The sequence below is a fragment of the Protopterus annectens genome, chromosome 5.part1 (assembly GCF_019279795.1).
Source record: "Protopterus annectens isolate FY-2018-M chromosome 5.part1, PAN1.0, whole genome shotgun sequence".
NCBI lineage: Eukaryota > Metazoa > Chordata > Ceratodontiformes > Protopteridae > Protopterus > Protopterus annectens.
This window is the reverse complement of record NC_056736.1, coordinates 464,772,375-464,790,495: the sequence shown is the minus strand read 5'-3', so window position 1 is coordinate 464,790,495 and position 18,121 is coordinate 464,772,375. Positions and strand designations below refer to the sequence as shown.

The window sequence follows — 18,121 nt, the reverse complement described above, 5'->3', positions numbered from 1 at the left end:
TGTTGCATAAAATATTTTCTGGAAATATAAGCTAATTTTAACAGTTTATTCTTTTTTTTTTTCTTACTATGCAGAATCATTGCTGTGGTGTTAATGGTCCCCAAGACTGGCAGAACTACACTTCTACTTTTAGAACTCTGAATTCTGATGCAGAGTTTCCTTGGCCTAGACAGTGTTGCGTCATGAAAGAAGAGGGCCAGCCTATAGATGTGGCAGGTTGTCAGCTGGGAGCTCCTGGTTATCTCTACACTACGGTATGCATTTGACATACTCTAGAATTATGCTTACTGTGGAGAGTTGGTTTTAGAAGAATGATATAGATTTATTTCTATAAACCGTTAGGCTTGATCTTTGTTAGTTATGTCTGCTGTACCTGATTTGAATAAGGTTCATAAGTATTATAACCTCCAGCTGAAGTTCCTTTTCACATTGTGCAAGGTTAGAACTGTGGTAATAAATTTATAGGTTCATAGGTTAGTACTAGGCTAACTGCTCTTGTGAGCTATTTTAAGCCCAGCCAATTACCCCATGTGAGAATCAAACCCTGCACCTTGTGTTTGTAAGGTAAACACCTTACCCATTATGCCAACCTCCCCCCTTATTCTAAATGTTTCAAAACTGGGCTGAAACATGTCATCATTTAGTACTACAACTGAGCACCAGTCTTGATTATATCTTGTAGCTCTCCATAAAGTACTGTTACAAGCCTTTTCTTGGTGAGTATTCGTAGTTTTTGTGTATAGAGTACCAGTGAGCTGCATTGTTAGGGTTGTCCTTTTGTACTGCGTGTTCTCCTATAGACTTTCCTTGCATCTTTATAATAAGACAAAACTAGTTTTATAAATGAGGCAATGGAATTGAAGCAAGACTTGTACAATTGTCAAATGGGAAGCAATAGACATTAGTGATATGGCTATTGGATGATACCCCCATAGACATGTTTTCATTTGGATATACAAGTATCAAATTGAGAAATCTTTGTATAACTTTTTTTTTGAAAGGAGGAACTAGGCATGATATGTAATGTTTTTCAGCTTAATGTTACTGTTATGCAACTGTTTTATAGTGCTCATCATGAACAATGTTGATCTTCAGCCCAGTATTAATACCTTGGCATGTGTTTTATACCCAAAATGACTTGAGCTGCAATACAGACATTTTTCTCAGTCCATCTTAATCTTACAATGTACTGGGTGTCCCCATGATAACTAACGTAGCAAAGACAGCAAGTCAGATTATTTTGTATGCATTTGCTTAATGAAACTCTGTCTTCTAAACTGTTTGTAGAAAACATTGATTTATTTTTAGTTGAGACAAATTGGTGAAGTGTTATAACAAAGGCACCACAAAAAGATTCATTCCAAACAAGCAAGTTCAGGTAAACTTGCATACTATCCCCTGTACTGTAAACTTGCATACCATCCCCTTTACTCCCTAGTTATGAATCTGGTATACTCTAATATGACAGCTGACCTGGTGTAACCATATCTCTAAAAATAATTCTGGACAAAGCTGCAAATAATGGCTGGGGAAGCTTCCAAAATCTAGGATAATTTTTAAATACTATCCTTATAACCTTGGAATAAAAGGTTTTGTATCCTCATGCATTTTGTGAAGGATATGAAAAACTCAGATATATGTCCTTATTTAGTGACTGCCCAAAAGAAAAAAACAAAACAGTTTTTTTTCTCAGGAACATAGCCAAAATAATAAATTCTGGACAGTTGAGAGGTATAGAAAAAACTACCAAGGCAACTGCAATCAATTTAAAGCATTTTGTATTACCTTAACTCATTACATCAAAGTGATGCCTCCAAGTGCATCTGCAGTTTATACCTCTAGGCATCAAATATTGCTTGTTCATATTTGCATCAAGAATTCCAAAACTATGCTATGTACAAGGTTTTAAAAGATTTTATCTTAAAGCTTACACAATCACAGACTCAACTTCATTAGTATTTGACCTTAGTCTAGTGCAGGTAAATGGATATTAACTGCTGTTTTTTATGATCTTAATTTATAGAGAGAGAATTTTCACATTTTTCTAAATATCTCAGCAACCAAGTAACATACACACCTCCTTAGCCTCATATGAAAGCTCCGAGCTAGATGTTGCTAAAAATGTGTAACATGAGTGGTTGCTGAGATATTTTAAGTTTACAAAATATTACAAATGTAAGTGTTACTGTGTTTACTGTGACTTTATAAAATTTGGTTTAAGATCTAAATACTACTGTGACCATGCCCTGGCCCAGGAATCTAGGAGCCTCAATCCTCACCGCTAACACCAGGGAGGTCATCTCATAGAAGAGAAAAGGATAACTAATACTCACAGTGAAGTACAATTTCCCTTAAGTGCACACAGAGAGATCTGTCTGTCTGGGGCTGGTTGCTCCCTTGCTCACCAGGTTCCCAATAAGACTCCCCTCTGGCACAGCTATAGGGTCCAGGTGTCAGCCTAGCTGGGCAAGCTAAAACTTCCAGTACCCTCTGTTCAACCAGTGCTTTGTGACCCTGCCCAAGTAGCTGACACAACACACAGAGAAGTATTTATACAATTTCACAGAGACTCCTGAGAAAGGCTGACAATTCCCCAGCTGTGCCCCTTTACCCAGACCATAAGGTAGTAATCCCTGCCACCACCCAACTAATATCAGCTACTAAAAGGCTCTTAAAAGGGTGTCCACTTATTACTGTGCAATATTATTATGCAGTGGTAATGTGAATATTCAGTCTAGGCTTATTGGAAGGGCTTAGACAGTAAACTCCTATAAATATATAATGTACTCTAAAGCATAATTTATCTCTAGATAAACCAGCCACAGGTAGAAGGTTTTAAAAATATTTAATAATAAATAATTAAAACACAAGACAAAACTACTACACCGCAGAGATATCTATGAGTTCAGAGATCACACAGAAACTTAAAAAATACAGTAGGACAGGTCTGATTTCAAAGAAATACCCAATTAATCTTTACTAGCTTTAACTATTCCTACAAGAAATCACAGTGCTAAAACTTACATGTGAGCATAAGGCAGAGTGATGATAAGTTAGATATCAAGATCAAAATGCTCCCAGTCTCTTGTGAGAAATGGTATTTAAACATTACTAACGAACATGTCTCTAAGGCCCTCCTAAATTACATCATTTTGACACTTAGGTTTTCCCAGTCAAACAAACTGCATTATCTAGCAATCTAACATCTGCTCAGAAACTTACAACAATACAAGTCACTTCACATGTATATTCTAACAGAAACCAGAGCAATAAAACACGCTAAATTCTGGCCATAAACTTTAGCCTTAAAACAATGGGCATGAAACCTTCATCCAGATTCACTGGAGCTGAATTCTAACATGAAAGGGTCACAGCATGCTTCACTGGATCAGTAGAGTGCAATGGTGTCACATTTTTTACAGTTCCACATTTCACAATATTCTTTTACACTCAAGAAAATATGCCTGTATTTTACATTTGTAATTCTGGCATTTGCAAATATCAAATTCTATTTGACTAGGCTGGCAGCCTTCGCCCATCTCTCCCCAATTGTCACAACTACCAGTATAAAGAAAGTTTGTGCTGAAGAAATGTGAGGACATAATTTGAGTCTATCAAAAGGCTTAGGCTCCGCGCATTGGAAGTTACAGTGAAAACCTCCTGAGCTCCATTAGAGTGAATGAGTTAATTTCCTACAGTTGTATTTCAGTACTTGCTGGTATCTGCTGCACAACTAAACTAATACCAAGAGCACTCCACCAACTAAATCTATGGAAAAGCTTTGTTACAGCTGCTGCACATGATTTAATAGTAACTCTCTGACCTCAGCAAGACCGTCAAGATAATATGTAAAAATAGCAAGACAGTCTAAAGATATATGTATAAGAATGAAAGAAAACTGGATAATGACAAATGCAATTAATGTTAGTAAATATTCAAGATCCTTTTGAGAAATGTGAAATTTGAATAGAAAAAGAGGGGTAGGATCCTTGTGTCCTATGGTATGAAACATGGAGGTAATTTATGGAGAAACAGTCCTTGAGATTTGGTTATAATAAAGTAAAAAGTCATTTTGATGTTCTGATATGTTAGACTACTAATGTTTTGCTTAAATGTAACATTGAAAGTTGATATGGACCCAGATTTTTTACATACAAATATTGGTAATCCATTTAATAACTGTCTTTTTGGCTCAAAGGTCAGGTTTTGTGGGGCTGTGACCCCCTTTCTGTAGAGGAAGAAAAGTGTGAAAGCTGAGCCTAACTGGCAAATCTTTACAGTTTAATCTGGTACTCAATGTTTATATTGTATTAAATATTTAAGAAATGCTAATGGATAATTTTGAATGGCAAAAATGCTACAGAACACCCAATTAAAATTGCAAAAAAAAAAATCTTCCTGCAATAATCTTCCTGTTAGGAAGAGTCAAGGAAGTAGTAAGACTGAGTAATGATGATCAGGAAATCTTAATATAAGCAATTGCTAATAGCAGGGTTATGTTTCAGAGACTGTATTAGAAGTGAAATAACTATCTAGTATTTTGCAACCAAGGACATTGATGTAATGACCTTAAAAGAACTGTTAAGATAATTGTGCTGCAAATAGTAGGGGGGGGGGGTGTAGACAACATTATGTTGGGACTGCTCTAAAAGGGTGGAAAAAGCCTACATCGACATTTCCTGGATCAAACAAATATTTATTTTTGTAGTCATTCATTCCAAGGTTTTTCTCTACAGTACAAATTGGTGTCCTGAAACCACTAGGATTTCTCCCAGACCTACAATAGGTCATCCTTAACCACTAAATGTTTTTTAAAACTGTCCTCTTGAATTTAATTCAAGCTCACACATCCAAAACTAACAGTATGCAATACTTTGGCTATTGAATCTTCAGTCCTACTACACACAATGGAATTTCTCTTATTAATACATGTATCGAGCCTGAACCTGCCCAGTGGTACTTTTTCTGATTTATGTGGAACAGAATAACTGTTGAATGTCCAATCCGAGTTGGTTTTGATAAAAAGAAAAGGAATATACATATTTCTGCACATTTCTTGGAAGATCTAGCTTATTTGCTGATAATCTCTTAATCTTTGGATTTGGATTTTGAGATGTCATCAGTGTTTAGGATGCACTGAGGAAGCATTTTAAGTGAGGCTTAAAACAGGCAGAATAAGAACTATTGGGAAATCGTGACACAGAGGAACTAAGACCAAGTGTTCTAATTTCCTTGACCATAGAAAATGTTTTCTAAAATGGCATCTTTGAAAACATGACTGCCAAAAAGTTGGACAGGTTTTATTGTACAGGAAGTCCTATAAATGAGTTACTAATTTCTCTGGGCACTCCCTGGATGCTTCAAGTTACTGAAAATGGCTCCATTACTCTGCACTTTTGAATGATAAGAGCAGAGTATTAGATCTGCCAAAATGTTTTTCACTGCTTTACCTTTAGCCTTTAGGGATATCTATTACCAAATCCATACTAGTATCAGGGTGACCTCTACAACAAATAAGATGATATGATAGGAGCAATCAGAGAGATCCCCATTGTGGCTATGAAGGACAATGCTGTCTGGTAACATAGGTGGCTCTTAAATGGGGAACATGTGCCATAAATTTTGTGTATGAGGTTAATGGATGCCTGCAGTAGAAGTATAACTAGGAAAGACTTGAACACCTTTTTTCAGCCTTTGCTAGATGATAGAGGGCATCCAATGACTGATCCATGAAATAAGAATTTGTTTGCACCCATTTTTTGGAAATATTAAATACATTTGAGAGAAAGGAAAGCTAATGGAGCAGTTCCATATTTCAAACTTATCTTACTGAGCAGTAGAAGCCAATTGTACATCTCAACAGGAACTGTTACCTGAATCAAGACTCCTCGTCTCTTGTCATACTGTGTAATTCATCTCTCCTTTTTCCATCTCAAAGCAGTGGGATAGCAAGTATACCTATCTGAACTGTCAGCTAAAATATTTGACACCATCTGTCATGGTGTGTCTTTTAGTATTCCTTTGTGTTCTATATAGATACTGCATAACTGCATTACTTGGCACTTGTACTATCTGGGTGTAGGCCTTGCATTTGTATTTAAAAAATGAATTTCTTTGTCTCGGGACAATGAAGTGAAGAATACGTTATACATTTTAGATGTTTTTATGATTCCTGCACAAGGTAACATTTTAATGTTTTATTTCCCTTTCTAAACAGGGGTGCTATGAAATGATTGCCGGCCCACTTAACAGACATGCATGGGGCGTGGCTTGGTTCGGATTTGCCATTCTCTGCTGGACAGTAAGTATTTCTCCTCACTTAAATGTTAATAATGGGTTCCAGTTTTTTTCTTTGCAGTAGATGTCCCTGAGAATCTGATTTACATGTAGTTCAGAAGTGTCCGTAGAAAGCACAAACATTATTGCTTACTTTGACTGCTGCTTCTAAACTTCATACTGATTTTTTCTAACTTCAGTCTATTCTGTGTAATTTTAGATTAACTGTTAGAGATTCTAGCTGAATGGTTTTGCATTCTTTGTTTTCTGAGAGTATAACAAGAACTGTAAATAGTCCTGTTACTTTTTCACTTAATGCTGAAGGACAGAGGGTTGGAGGATGGGGGGGTTGGAGGATGAGGGTTTGGAGAATGGGAGTTTGAGGAGGCTGGAGGATGAGGGTTGCTAAATGTCCTCTCCACCTTCGTAACTCTAGTTTTATTTTGCAGTAGTAAATGAAGTGAGTGATAAACACCATTCAGTGGATTTTTTACTGTATAATCCTGGAAGTAGACACCTCCATTTCTGTGCCATAGTGTGAGGCAAGCCACATACATCACCATTTTCTCTGCAATGAACAGGGTCCCTGCCTCTCCATTTATTTAAAAAAAATGTTAAGTAACATGTAAACAGGGGGTAAAACATCTGTACACAGTGTCTCCAGGTAGGGTAAATCGGGTTAACCCTTAAGATTCTTCCAAAGTATCTAAATTTGCTCTGAGCTGAAGCATTAAAAAAGACATATTATCCACATGACAGATCTGAGTCCCTTTTAAGCTCCCATAGAGTCTATAAATACCTATTAGAATACTTGTTTTTTTTTTTTTTAATAAATAAGGACCACATTGAATTAAATGGTCAGCTTTTTGGGAATAGAAGTGCCAGTATGCAAAAGTCAAAGATGTCCAGTAGGCTGAAGTTGTACAAATATATAAATAATTTATTAAAATAAATAAAATCAGGTAAGCGCTTTCGCAATGTGTTTGCTTCTTCAGACCAGACCATAAAATACACATTCAAACAAACCACTTAAAAACAACCATTTGGCCAATCATAATGAAAATATTGGTTATGTGATCTAATCAGTGATTCATACATCCTCTTTCTTTTTAAAGCAGGTTTAGTCCTGGAGACACATCTGCTCTAAAAATCTAGGATCCATTTTGGCTCCAAAAGTTCAATTTCATTACTGACATCACCTTCTCTGATATTAGTATTAAATTGCTGCAAGACCAAAAACTTAAATTTGTGTCATCAAATCTAACACATGCTTAGCTAGTGCATTAGTAGATTTTCCATTCCTTATATCATCAACATGCTCTGGTATACACTCCCTAAGGGTATGATTTGTCTTTCCTATGTAGAACATTTCGCATGTTATGCATTGTGCCATGTAAACAGAGTACCACTGTTACAGTCTGCATAAAAATGAAAACTGATGTCCTTAAGGTCCTTTGATGAATAATAGAGGTAGTTGACCAAATAAATCTACATGCCTTACAAGACCTACAGGCATAAGTGCCTTGACGTTCAGATTGTGTCCTAGAAGGCCTAGATTGTTTAACATATGTTTGTTTTAAAGTTTTATTATTCCTAAAGACAAACTGCTGAGTATCACCAATAACTTTGCTTGTCGTCTGTCCTTAAAACTGGCCAATTCTTTTTCATAATGTCACATATAAAGTTAATATTGTTGGAGTAAGTCAGAACCATTCTGTTTCTATCAGACTTAATGGTTAGCTGTGGACTAGTACATTGTGTCAGATTTCTTAGAAAAATAAGGGATAACTCCTTTCATATTAACTTTTTCTACGGCCTACTCTTACTCCTATACTATATCCCCTTTGCAATAGTTCAATGTGTAAAGTGTCTAAGGCTCTGTTCAAAATGAGGCATCAGTATGTAAATGCATTAGTCTAAAAACTTGGTTTTTAACCACATTTCTAGCAGTGTGTCAGGGATGGATGCTCGTATTATGTAAAATATTTTTCTTGCAGGGTTTCTTGTACATACTAGTTGATAAGGTGCCTAGATTACTAACATTAATCATTATGTCCAAAAACTCAACGCATGTCAGAGCCATGCATAGTAAAACAGATAGGAAGTTGTGCTCTGTAAATAAATCAACAAACTGATCTAAAATATGGGAGGGCCCTTGCCAAACAAAAATGTCATCTACAAAACATCTGTAGAACTTCACATAATTACAAAATAAAATGTTAGAAAAAGACTTTCTCCCACTGAGCAAGAACTAGATTGGCATATGAGTTAGCACATGCTGTTCCCATAGCCATCCATAATTTCTGCAACAAATAGTTGTTTCAAATGCTTCCTGTTTATAATAACCAGTCAAACTGATCTCTGCCTAGTTGAGTGACATTGTTTTACACTCTATTTTAAAACTAAATTCAGAAGTGTTACGCAAATATATAGTTATTCACATAACTGCTGCTGTGTAATAGTGCCCTCAGTACAGAATGTGCATGTACTTTTTATTGCGCATACACAAGGGACTTTGGACTTTTTAAAACTGCATAAAGAGCTATTTGAAAAAGCAGAAGTGAAATTTTATTTTCTCTTCACTTATATACTGTACAGGAGGGTCATTTCTAACCCTCTAACTGTGCCCCTTGTGCACTACTGGGTACAAAGGCCAACATCTGGGTATTGATTTAGGAAGGTTGTTGCTTATTTTCACATCAAGTTCACAGACGTGAACTTTATATGAATACCTCCAGCGTAACTTTAAAGAATGTGGAACACTACCTATCATAATGTGAGAAAACTGGGCAAAATGTGAAACACTAACAACTTACGAACAACTTCAACTAAATAAGTTACTTTGCACTTACAAAAATATTTTTTGATGACAATATATGATTCAGTATTATTTACTATGGATACACTTAGTCTTTATATGTGACATATCGTGACATATCCTTTCAATGTGGAACAAGGATTTTTTTTACTCAAAATGGGAAACATTCCTTGTAGTGGGGTACACTTGAGAGGTCTGACCAGCAATAAAACTGCATTAGAAAACTAGCATCAGTTTGGAAAGTATGGAAAGGCATTGTTCTGTGTAAAATGACTACTTTTGAAAGAAAGGTACTCGAGCACTTAGGCTTGCTTTGTGCACTTCTTTGTAATGTTTAGCAGGCAAAAAATAAAGAATTACATTAATATGTTGTGGGTTTGGGTTTTGCAACTACAGAGAATAATGTAGGAAAAAGGCAACCAACTTGCTCTGGAACATTGTTACACCCCTTTTGGTGAAAAATGCACTTAATCCTTTTGTGATGCAACTTGCCCATTATTGATGAATTTGCAAATCCTGAATGAAACTAAGCTGTAGTAATTAACAATTGTGCCTCATTTTCTCACCACATCCTAAATGCATCCAAAGAGATGAAATTACATTCCTCTGAAATGTCCATTGTGTGTCGCTGTGTGCATGTTCACAGGCACAAGTCCTGCAGTGGACCAACATTATGCACAGGATCAGTTCTCTCCCATTACTTACTGGAAAAGTCTTTCTCTCCCCCAGTAACACTGAATAGGGTAAACATGGTACTGGATAATGAATTGTTAATTTTAAAATTTTCATTCTTTTTAATCATCATATTGACACTGCTGCAGTAGCCCTAGCTATATGAGTATCCTGCATAAGATACAACAGCTGGCCAACCTCCAAAGCTTCATGGCACCTTCAAGACACCCAAACCAGTGGTCAGTTCAAGCTGAGATGATTAAAAAGGTCTGGGTGTCAAGCACTCCTGAGCTTTCCTGCCATCAAAGAGAGCACTTATTTGTGGGCTTTTGAGAAATGACTGGCTTGTGCTGTTCCTTGGCTGGGCAGATAAGCTCTGTTTCGGGGAAAACAAACACTGTCCACATTTAAAATGTATTGCTTTAATGTCCTTTCTTGCTTAGAAAAATGGACTGTATGAGACATAACTGTACTTGGGGAGCACACTTTTTTTCTGTCAGTTTAAAATAGTAGAAACCCATTTTTTTCTATTGAAATATTGTGTAATTTTTTTTTGTGGGGGGCAAAGTGTTCTGAAGTACTTTTTATTGCACTTTTGTGAGAAAGTGACTTTTAATGTAGTCTACTTGTTTCCCCAGGGAAGAGGAAACATTTTCAGCTTGACCATAGAACAAACTTACCAGTTCCAAGGCTGTTCTTTAGCCACAAAAACAAAAAATTAAGCAAGCAGCCTTTGCCACCACAACAGGATAGCAATTTGCCTCAGCTGCAGGTGGGTAACTCTGCTGTGTTCAAAGCTGGTTCTTCATACCACTCAACTTTTACCCCAAATCCCTCTGGTGCAGCACCTACAGCCACTGTTGACCGAGGATTATACGCATCCTGTGCAGCTGTTGGGGTCCCTCGGGGGCATGGGACAGACACTTCACTGAAGACTTGCCACTTTGGTTAGAATGTTGTGCCCATTCCCGGGGAAGCTGCTGCTGCCATTTAATAACACTACACAATTTTCCTGTCAAAAAGGAGCTGAAAACTAAATATGCATTTACTCCTTAAATGCCCTTGGACAGGAGTAGTTAGTCTGACTCTGGGTTTAATTCAGGCTGTTTTTCTATCTTACTGGTGGTTTCTGATGAAAGAATGAGGGATGCCTCTTTCCCTGAAGAGATTCAAGATTCTGAATCTGGACAGGAAGGTAAAGGATTTTCTCCTCAGATTTCCAATTCAGACACTGAGGAAAGCTCTCTTTCAGATTCTCCATTGTGGAAGTTTCTCTTTCTCTAAAACTATTTTTGGAATGTACCTGTGGCTTTCAGTGGGAGAACACTGAGATTTCACATTCCCTCAAACTATCATGAGCTGTTTTTAGAAGGAATTTAGAACCTTCACCCATTATTACAGCTCTTGTCAGCTTTGGAAGATCAATGTCGCTGCTTGCAGTTTTCCTGATAGTCAGCCTGCTGTCCCATAAAAGGCAGATGGAATGTATAAAGTTCTTCAGTTTGTTTTTATACACTTCTCCCCAACCTGACTGAGCATAGCTTTAGCTAGTCTTACTGTTACTAAACATTTAGATAATTCCAATCCTCTTTCTGACAAGGATAGGAAGATTATTAAGTATAGAAAAATGTGTTTGCTTCTACAACTTGGATTTTCAAAATGTGAGTTGTAAAATGTGAGTTGTCAGGCTCATAGGTTAAAGTTTATTCTGAATGTGAAAGTATGAAGAATGTCTTGTCTGCAGTTTCTTCTTGTGAGAGGAAAATCTACATTTCCAGTTTACAAGTCTCAACTCATTGTTCACGAGTGTGTGCGCCTGTGAGTGAGTGTGTGCGAGAGGCTCAGTTGATGATACTCTCAGGGTTTTGGCCACTGGTACTGATTTAGGTGGTTTGCCTGGATGCATTCTTGGAGCATCCCAGATGTGAAAATAGAATTTTAAATTCTCCTTTGGATATAGATTTAGTTTTTGGTTCCTCTGCTGCAAGAGGTTAGCGTGATGAAAGGGGTAAGCTGATGCAAGGAAGATTTTTCAGCCTTTTTACAAATTTTATAAGGGATTCTCTAACCCTTCATCCAATTTCAACAAAAAAAAAAAAAAACAAACAGTCTCACCAAAAATGTGAGTAAACAGATATTTAAGAAGAAATGGTAAGGGAGTGCCAAAATTTAGGGCCCCCTCCCCCAGAAACAAAGGGCAGGTCAAATCAGAATGACTGATTTAAGGAACTTTATCCATGGGTCTATATTACAACAGTGAAAATTGCAAATATCGAATGACCTAAAGGCCAAAAATACACCAACTCCGAGCAGTATTTTCAGCCTTTAGGCCATTCGATGTTTACTGTTTTCGATGTAGTAGGAGCTCTTTATTCACGCCACAACCATCTGAGCAGTCCGTTTTCCCTTCCAGAAAGTCTGAATCTCCACTTTTCTCTTTGACAGCAGATGGTTTCAAACTGATGATCATTCATCAAGGTTACAGATGGCAGTAGGAGGAACCCCCCCCCCCACACTTCCAGTGGGTTATTCTTCACCTACCAGATCAGACTCTTCTATTTTCTTTGTCCTCTAGCACCTGTTGTCTTGGGAAGTGATAGAACCAGTTCCTCATCTCCACGTCCCCAGGTCTGGAATGTTTTTTATTTAAAAATTCTTATTACAGCCCTATTCATCATAGTTCAGGGGTTTCCTAAGGTTTTATGAGTCTGGATAACTTTCAGTTCTCTCTCTCGCCCTTTGGACAATCCACTGCACCAGGAGTTTTTACAAAGTGTCTAGCTCCAGTTATAGCTCAATGCAAGCTACAGGGTGTCCACATTTTTCCATATTTATGACATTTTTCCCACAAGTATCAAGAATCTATCTTGGGGGGTGAGATTTTAAGATGAGCTGGATTCCAAGAGAACATTCAAATGTGTTTTTTGATTCCCTCTAAACATGTTTGTTTTCCTGGGGTGACAGCTAGACACCTCAGTTTGAAATGCTTAAAAGATTTTCTTCCACAAGAAAAATAGATCTATATCTAGATCTATTCATAAGGCTTTTTACTTTGACGTCAGTCCCTGCAAGGGAATACCTAAGGATATTGTCTCGTGGCATCTGTGATAACCCTGGCATGAGTCTACACGAAAAAGATACAGTGGTATCTGACATTTCATTGGTCCCAGCACCAGCATCTTTTGTCTTTTCAAAACCCAGTGCTGGAGTTTGTCAGAGAAATCACTTTGTGGAGACCTAAAAGGGAAGATCTGGATTTAGTGTAAATTTCCCTTCCTAGTCCAAAGCAGTTAGGTCACCACCGATGTGTTGGACTTTGCTTGGTGAGCAGTTTCAGGAGGGATAAAAGTGCAAGATGTGTGGGACACCAGATGCAAGCACACAGATTAGGTAGAGCAAGACACTCTACTCTCTGAATCACCCTTTGTCCCCTGGACCTCTTAAAGTTGTTACAAACAATACCACAGTTGTGCGGTACATCAAGCAAGGGGGAACCGTGTCTTACCCCTTGAATACTAGCATTGTTAGTGCTGTGTTATACTATCTCACTCTTCAGTCATCCTACATCCATCAGAGAGGAACTGGTGTGGCAGACATGCTGAGTAGGGCAAGGGTAGACCCTCACAAATGGAAACTAAATAAGGTGATCTTCCAAGATTTGATGCATCTGTGGAGCATTCCACAAGTACAATCAGCTGGTCAGATTCCACTCCAGGACTCCATGCATGAAAGCCTGGAAGACAGATGCCTTTTCCTTTCATTGGACAGGAATATTTCTATATGCTTTTACTCCCTTTCTACTGACATTGAGTATTTCTGAAGATTCAGACGGAATCTGCCAAGATCATTGTGGTGACTTCTTGTGGCCCAGGCAACAGTGGATATATTTTCTTTTACAAATGGCTGGGGGCAATTACCACAAGCTTTCTTAACTAAATGGGGGCAATTACCACAAGCTTCCTTAACTAAATGGATCTTTCACAATATCAGGGGTGTTTGATGCACCTGGATCCCAATCGCTGACTGCCTGGATGATGGGGTCTCAATTACCTTTTGCCACCTGTTGCTCAGCAAGTACTAATGGAGGCAAGAATGCCTGTTCCTAAAAAATTGTATTGATGAATGGAAAAGTTTTTTTAGTTGGTGCCAACAACATAACCTGTACCTGTTCAGGGCTTGTTCCTCTGATTTTATAGTACTTGTTTGAGTTGCTATCCTATGGCCTTTCTTACTCTATCATGGTTCATTTATAGGCTGTTTCAGCATGTCTGCCCAAGAATCCTCTTCTTTCATAGCATTCTCGTATGTAAATATTTTTGAAGTTGGCTTTGCATAAGAGGCCACCAAGAAAGCCTGTGCCCCCCTATTCTTGGAATTTTAATTTTGCGTTAGAGAAGCCAACACTTGCTCCATTTGAACCCCCTAATCTGGCTGAACTGAGGTTTAACATGAAAAACTGTTTACTGATTGCTCTGACCTCTTCAAAAAGAGTATCTGAGTTTCAGGTTCTTATGGTAATCATCCCTCTCTCATTTAAAGATTTCTTTGAGAACTAATACTCCTTTTCATGCCTAAAGTGGTATGTGAGATTACTTTAAGCCAAGCTATCCATCTCCCCATTTATAAAAATGAGGGTAGAGGATACTTCATAGATTCATAGGTGCGTACTAGGCTAATGACCCTGGAGCCTTTACAAATCTAGCCCATAGAAATGCTTTGGCATCGTGCCACCTGATGTTAGTTCCCAGTGCCTCTATCAAGTAGAGCCACTGGAGTGATCCCTAGGGTGAACTTTGTTACCATTGAATAGTAGCATTTTCTATTACCACTCTATGACCACCTAACAATTCTGGTACTATCTCGACAGAACCAAATCTTCGGAACAGGTGTTTATTTCTCATGAAGGTAAGAGACATAGTGTCAAAATAGACCATTTCCAAATGGCTTTCTCAGGCTATAAACTTTTGTTCTCACCACAATAAAAGTATTCCAGGCAGGGACAAAGCCCACTCTACTACAGTTTTAGCTTCATCTAGAATTCAATACTTTCCAAAAAGCCATAGAAATATTCTAGAAGCAGCAACTCTGTCATCTCTGCATACTCTTACAAGGCACTACAATATTCCTTCTCTAGCGCTATTCTCCATGGGCTCCTATACCCTTCCACTTCTACCTCCCAAATGCAGTCAGCTATGATAATCTACCCTTGTAGCTAAGGCTACTGCAGCAGTGATCAGTGTGATGAACATAGTACAGTTGCGTAAGAAAACTTACCATAACAGTAGATGTTTGAATGATCACTGCTGCAGTAGTTGCTCCCTCCCTCCATTCTCCCTTATTTTTGGTGTATTTTTGTGTTCGGGTGTGGACAAATTTTTGTCCCTAGCAATGTCGTTTTACGGCCAAGTCTCTATCTCTCTGGGATGAAAGCTCTGAAGGGCTTGGTGCCAAAGCCTGTCTGTTCGGCTCAAGACAACTAATTGTTTGCGCATGTGGAATGTGCTCTGATTCTTTGGAAGCTAGCCAGCTGTTGTATCCTATGCAGGTTATAACCCATATACCTAAGGCTCCTACAGCAGTGACCATTTGAGCAAACTACTGTTAAGGTAAGTGTACCAGCTACTGTTAGGTAAGTATACTTTATCTTTGCACTTAGTAGTGAAATGAAATCTTTTGCACTATACACACTTGGTGCCACAGATTTATCTTCAACACCAGACTAGTGCCTGCTTTTAAGTTTTTGTTGTCATTTGATCCAATGGTGTCCTGCCACTTATTTTCCCCTCTGTCTGTCTTTGCTGCCTTGTGCTGGATGCAGGTAAGAAACACCTGTTGTGTGTACTGTTGGTATTGCTAATGCTAATATTGTTTCTTTTTCCTTTTCAGTTTGTGGTCCTTGTTTTATCCATGTACTACTACACCAGAATTGACTAAATGAGAGCTAAGACTGTACATCATAATTACAGGACAGCCTTTTAATGTATTGTCTTGAATTCTGCTGGGGCCAATATGGAGGACCCGAAACAAATTTAAACTGAACCTGTGAAGTACTGGCCATCTTACAAATCTGTTTTGGCAACATTAAATGTATGTTTGGACCATTTGTTTGCTTAGTGACTCCTTCCTTTGAAGATACCTGAAGGGAAGCACCCTTGAAAACCCAGTAGATTATTCAAATACATATGAAGAAGGTGGATACATACTGACATCTTGACATGATTTCAAGTGGATAGCTAACCTAATTTTGAATAGACATTTTGCCCTTTTCACATCATAAATATTAAAAACATCAGAACTTGATTGAGCTTATCTTAATGTTTTTAAATTCAAAAGCACCCCTCAAGTATTGATATGCTGGCAAACGTACTATTTGTTTTTTAATGGTGTACAAACTGGTAAATGTTGCATGATTTTTTTTTTTTTTTTTTAACTTATTGATTGACACAGTAGTCAGCTCTGTACAGACTTATTTGTGCTGGGGTATGAGTAGACCATGTAAACAAAGTGATGTATCTAGGATCATGTCAACAAAGTGATGTAGCTAGCATCCCGGGATTCTCATGAGATGGGTGCCACAGCACTGGTACATTTCTACTAAGGTACCAGCACAGGTGTTTTGTATGATCCAGTTAAACACAGCTGTGAACGTTTATGCAATAACTTCCTTTGTTTAATAGTGTAGGAAATGTTAATAAGACATGAAATTAAGGGATCAGAATTACTGTTGTCTGAATGCTCTGCATAGTTTGAATGGTTCCCTAAAACCTACAGTAAGGCTATTTGGAAATGGTTTATGAAAAGCTACACAGAAATAGTAGACTTTCAATCAGCTGTCCCACAAGGCCTGGAAGGGATCTCTAATTCATGCATTTTAAGCAGGAAGCTTGGTCTATGTTTGTAGCACATCTTTTACAGCACAGAGAATGTAACTGGGTAAACTGTAACCTGCTGTATAGATTTCTGCAGGTGTTTTCTAAATACTGTTACCTGGTATATACCCAGAAAAGTATGCAACACAATGGGGAGTAGACTCTTATTCCTGCTACCATGTCTTCTCTTTCCCACATTTCCTATTACTTTTACTGTCCTTCTTAGTCAAGTAGTTGCTTCATTGTCACCTTCCATTTTAATGCATGAAGAAGCGAGACCCATGTTGCAAGCTGGGTCAAATAGGGGGCATCAAGTGAAATGTATATTGTCTGCTCAGCATGAAAAAGTGCTACAAAGTAGACCATTCTGAAATGCATTGGGAAACCAATAGAAGTATGTGAAGGAAACATCCTTCCTTTCCAAGCATTCTCTTAACTCTTGAAAGAGACGAAAAATGTCGGTGTCATTAAACTTAAGGTTGTCCTTTTTTAGATTATACAGTTCAAACCTACCTGAACAGCTGCTGCCTTTATATTAGTCTGTAACTGTACCTCCAAAAATGAAAAGGTTTGTAATGCAATATATCCATGGTATAATGTTTCTTCTATATAAAATGTGTTACTGTTGTGTATATAATTCTATGTTTTTTTGTATATTTGTGTGGCTTCCAGATACTTCAACAGATTAATTGCAGATAGAATACATTGTATTACTGAATTTGTAATTCACAAATAAATTCCAGGTACCCAAAAACAAAGTGCTGTGGCATTTTCTTTCACTGTGAGTTGCATTACCTGTATAACAAGAATGCTAATAGTAAAAGTGGGCAGAAGTCAGGTTGATGTTGGGAATGAAAGTTTGTCCAATTACTAAAGATACTCTACAGCACAGGACTTTAAAGTCAATAGCAGAATGGAGGGGGAGGTCACACAGTTTTGGGCTCCCATTTGGCTGTAGTCTGTGTTATTGTGATAGATTTGCTACCCTATGCAAGCACTTGATTCAAAATAAGGGTTGTTTCAAATGTACAGAATTTTGCTGTTTGTCCACATTTTAGCATCATATTCTAGTCTGTTCCTCATAAATTTGAGGTTTTCTGGAAAATCATTGAAGATGCTAAATAATGTCAGACATCCAAGTTTCATTCTTCATATCCCTTCAGAAAATACTTGCTAATGCCAAATCTTTTCTTTTAGTAGTATCCGATGTGTATAGAAACAACATTTTAAAAATTCTCCCTGATTTGGGGCCTTTAATCCTAATTTATTTTTCATATTTTGCACTAAGAGTTTGAGAGATATGATTGTGACTCTTGTCTATGGAAAAGGTTCTGCAGCATAGACCTGTGCCTGTTTGAATGTGACTTAATATTATATTTAGTATATGGGCCATTCCTGCGATGCAAAATATCATTTTCAGTAAAATGGTATAAACTGCTCATAAAAGCAGAATATAGAATGACCAAATTTGGTGTCTTCCATGGTT

General features: G+C 37.6%; 1 protein-coding gene across 1 annotated transcript in view; it reads left to right on the top strand.

Moving 5' to 3' along the window:
• Positions 1-17,389, top strand: part of UPK1B (uroplakin 1B) — a 140,342-nt gene extending 122,953 nt beyond the window's left edge. Inside the window, exons 6-8 of the mRNA XM_044073120.1 lie at positions 75-254; positions 6,218-6,301; positions 15,653-17,389. Coding sequence (XP_043929055.1) covers positions 75-254; positions 6,218-6,301; positions 15,653-15,700 — 312 coding nt within the window. The 3' untranslated portion in view covers positions 15,701-17,389. The remainder of the gene's footprint in view (positions 1-74; positions 255-6,217; positions 6,302-15,652) is intronic.
• Positions 17,390-18,121: the final 732 nt, after the last annotated feature.